Here is a 3308-nt window from a genome sequence, read left to right as displayed (position 1 = left end):
GTGAGCCACCGCACCCACCTTGGTGAATTTTACCATGGGAATCCTCTAGGAGAAAACTGCATAGCTGCTAAACAGTATGTACAACACAGACCAACTCAAAAGAAATCCTGCTGCACGTGAGCAGGTTGGAGAGCAGCGGGGGGTCAGCACAGTGGAACTTGTTCCTACTCCCACCCCAACAAGAGCACCACGCCTGTGCTGGCCCAGCCACCTCTCCTCTCTGGGCACGCAGAGGCTCCCACTTCTGGCCTGGTGGTGGGTGGGCCCTGCAAGTTGCTCTGGCCAATGGGCTGCAGGCGAAGTGAGCCGGGATTGCCATTGGAGACCCTGTGGTGGCTGCCCCTGCAGATGGTGACTGATGTTCAGACCTGAAGCCTCAGCCAGCCCCAGAGTGCAGGGCTCTTGGGAAGGAAGGCCGTGTTCAAGTCCATGAGACTTTGGGCTGCGCTGGATGCAGCTGGAGACGGCCCCTCCTGCCTTTGTGGGTGGCCACATATATCCTGAATGGGACGAGTGTATGCACAGAATCTCTGTGGGAGGAGACAGGAGAAAATGGTCACAGGAGGCCCCCTGCGGAGGGAACTGTTCACCTACTTTTCACTGTAAGCCCTTGTGGACAGTTGGTGTTTTCTGGAAAATTGTGGTATGTATTAATTCAAACAACAATCGCATTTAAAAACTTTATTCAAGACTTTTATTCAGAACGTTTATCACAAATATGTTTCAAAAACACTTCAACCCTGTTTGGGGGTTTATGGGGGAAGATGTGGGGTCAGAGCCAAAGAACAGCCAGGAGCAGGAGAAGAAGTCATTTATATTTTTATTAAATATACTCTCTTGGCACAAATCTTTAAAATATATAAACATTAGATATAAACAGTGTCTTCACGGCATCAAAATATAACTCCAGACCAGGACCAGAGACTAGCAGGGAGGCGAGTGACCGCACAGCCTCGAGGGCCTGGCTGTGTGCAGGGGTGGGGGACAGCACTGTCCCAACTCCTGCCGGGTCCCACTCAGCTGGGAGCCATCTCCGGGGAGACACACTGGGGTCAGCAGGGCCTGGGGGACCCTCCCACCTACGCCTTGTCTCTCCTGCCTAGCCTGTGGCCCCAAATCCACCCATTTGGTCTCACCCACCTGGGGCAGACCTCCAATCCCTATTGCTGTCACATGCTTGTGTGAGTTGGGTGCCCTCTCATCTCCCTGTGAGGGTTGCCCTGCCTCTCCTGCCAAGTCTGAGTGCTGGGTAAAGGATACCCACCCAGTGGGACAACCCCTCACAGCCATCACAGGCTGCCTGGGCCTCTGGGGACGAGATCAGGGATGGCTGGTGGCCACATGCAAGGAAGGCAGAGAGAGCGGTCTGCACACCCACAGGTCCAAGGCAAGAACAGGAGGAGGACAGAAGGAAGGGAGAAATGGAAGTCACAGCTGGAGATGAAGAAGCTCAGATCCCTTCACACAGCGAGTGCTGAGCCAGTCGTGGAAAGCAACACTCACGTTACGCTCACCCTGGCACCAGGTCAGGGGTTCAATGTCAATAGATCATAGACCCGGGGTCAGCCAAGTTGAAAACCAAAACCAAAAAAAAAAAAAAAAAGAAGGGTGTTTGAGTCCCTGTGATATCTGGTGGGCCCTGGGGGACTTCTCTGAGAGACCAGTTAGCTCCCCTGGGTACCTCAGCTCTTCCTCACCTCCCACCCCCAGGCTATACTCTGTCATGAGGCTCCCACTCGGGGAGATCGAGGCTACCAGGTGCCCCGTGCTCCATTTCATAGAAACTGAACAACTCCTGTGGGCTTTAAATTGCTCCATATCCCAGCCAAATGCCTGCTCAAGTGGGGACCCAGGGACCTGTTGGATACCACAGCTGGGCAGAGGGTTGGGGCACTGAGACGCTGGGCCCAGGGGGCAGGAGCTTCTGGGCCAAAGGGGGCGGCTTGGGTGCTTACATTTCAGCAGATGCCCAGGCTGCAGGTCTGACCCAAACCTGAGGCAGTTCCATGTCATGGCCTGGACCTCGAGCCCTGCTGCACAGCAAGCCTGAGTCTCCTGGGAAGGTTACAAAGCAGGTGGGCAGGCAACCCTATGGGGAGATGTGCTCTTGAGGACCCAGCTGCTTGCAGGGTCTAGGATAGAGACAGACATGAGGCTCTGGGGGACACTGTTCCCAGCAGGAGGCTCTGGTGACTGAGGAGTCGTGGCCACGCGGGAAATACTGGAGAAGGCAGGGCCGGCAGGGTGGGGTGGTCCAGGGGCTGCATTTGTGACCAAAGCTGATCACGAGGCTGGCCCCATCCAGGGCAGGGTCCGCCTGCAGGAAAGGCGCCCTCGCACCCTGGAGGCCGGGCAGGCGCCTGGAGTCAGAACAAGAAGGGCCAGGCGCGGTCTGGCTCTGAGCCTGGTGGGGACAGGGGTCACTAGAATCAGCAGCATGTCGGAGGACACACAGGATCAGGAGGTGGAGCCGACCACGCCCCACTAGGGCCTTTTGGGCAACACCTCCGGCAGGCAGCGCCAGCCTCTGCAGAGGAAGGAGGAGGGGGGCTGCGGGACCCCTCCACACCATCGCCCCAACACTGCACTTCCAGGGCCGCCAGCTTTGCGTTTGGACCTGGACTCTGAGCCCAGGCTCCTCAGGTCCACCTTCTCGTTCCACAAAGCGCCTCATGTGGCTCCTGAGGTGGAATCAAGCGCGCCCCCCGTTCCGTGGGCCCAGAATACAAAGGGGTCACTGGTCCACCGTCCTGAGAGCAGCTCAGGGTACCCTAGCTCTGCAGGTGCCGCAGCAGGATCTGCATGAGGTCGAAGGTGGTGAAGCTGATGCCCACGGCGATAGGACCCTTGACCCAGTTCATGCTCAAGCCTTTGTAGAGGCCGCGCACGGCGCCCTCCTCCCGCACGATGGTGCGCAGCGTGCAGGCGATCGAGGCACGCGGGTAGCCGGTGACGCCGGCCGTCTGCATACGCCGCCGCACCACATCCAGCGGGTACGAGGCCGATTGCCCGATAAGGCCAGCGCAGGCGCCGAAGATCATGCGCTCGAAGGGGTAGGGCTGTCGGCGGCCACTGTACTCTGCAGGGCAAGGGGCCGGAGGGCCGTGAGGGCGCCGCGAGGGGGCGTGCACCCCGCACCCGTGCGCGCGCACCTTTGCACCCCTAGGAGCAACCTGCGTGCACATACACACATGCACTTGCACCCCCACGTGTGTTCGCACTCATGCGCACCCACACGCCCCACTGCCTCATCCCCGGGGTTGCTCCTTTCACTCAAACTCGAGAAATAATTTTTTTTTTTTTTTTTT

General features: G+C 58.2%; 1 protein-coding gene across 2 annotated transcripts in view; it reads right to left on the bottom strand.

Annotated features, from left to right (window-relative positions):
- Positions 1–1606: 1606 nt before the first annotated feature.
- Positions 1607–3308, bottom strand: part of SLC25A42 (solute carrier family 25, member 42) — an 18626-nt gene continuing 16924 nt past the window's right edge. For both annotated transcript variants that reach the window (XM_011990684.1, XM_011990675.1), the window contains one exon: positions 1607–3079. In XM_011990684.1, coding sequence (XP_011846074.1) covers positions 2772–3079 — 308 coding nt within the window. In that variant the 3' untranslated portion in view covers positions 1607–2771. The remainder of the gene's footprint in view (positions 3080–3308) is intronic.

This window comes from Mandrillus leucophaeus, unplaced genomic scaffold (genome assembly GCF_000951045.1).
Source record: "Mandrillus leucophaeus isolate KB7577 unplaced genomic scaffold, Mleu.le_1.0 Scaffold11, whole genome shotgun sequence".
Taxonomy (NCBI): Eukaryota; Metazoa; Chordata; class Mammalia; order Primates; family Cercopithecidae; genus Mandrillus; species Mandrillus leucophaeus.
Note: the sequence above shows the minus strand (reverse complement) of the source record. Positions and strands in the feature narration are given on the sequence as shown.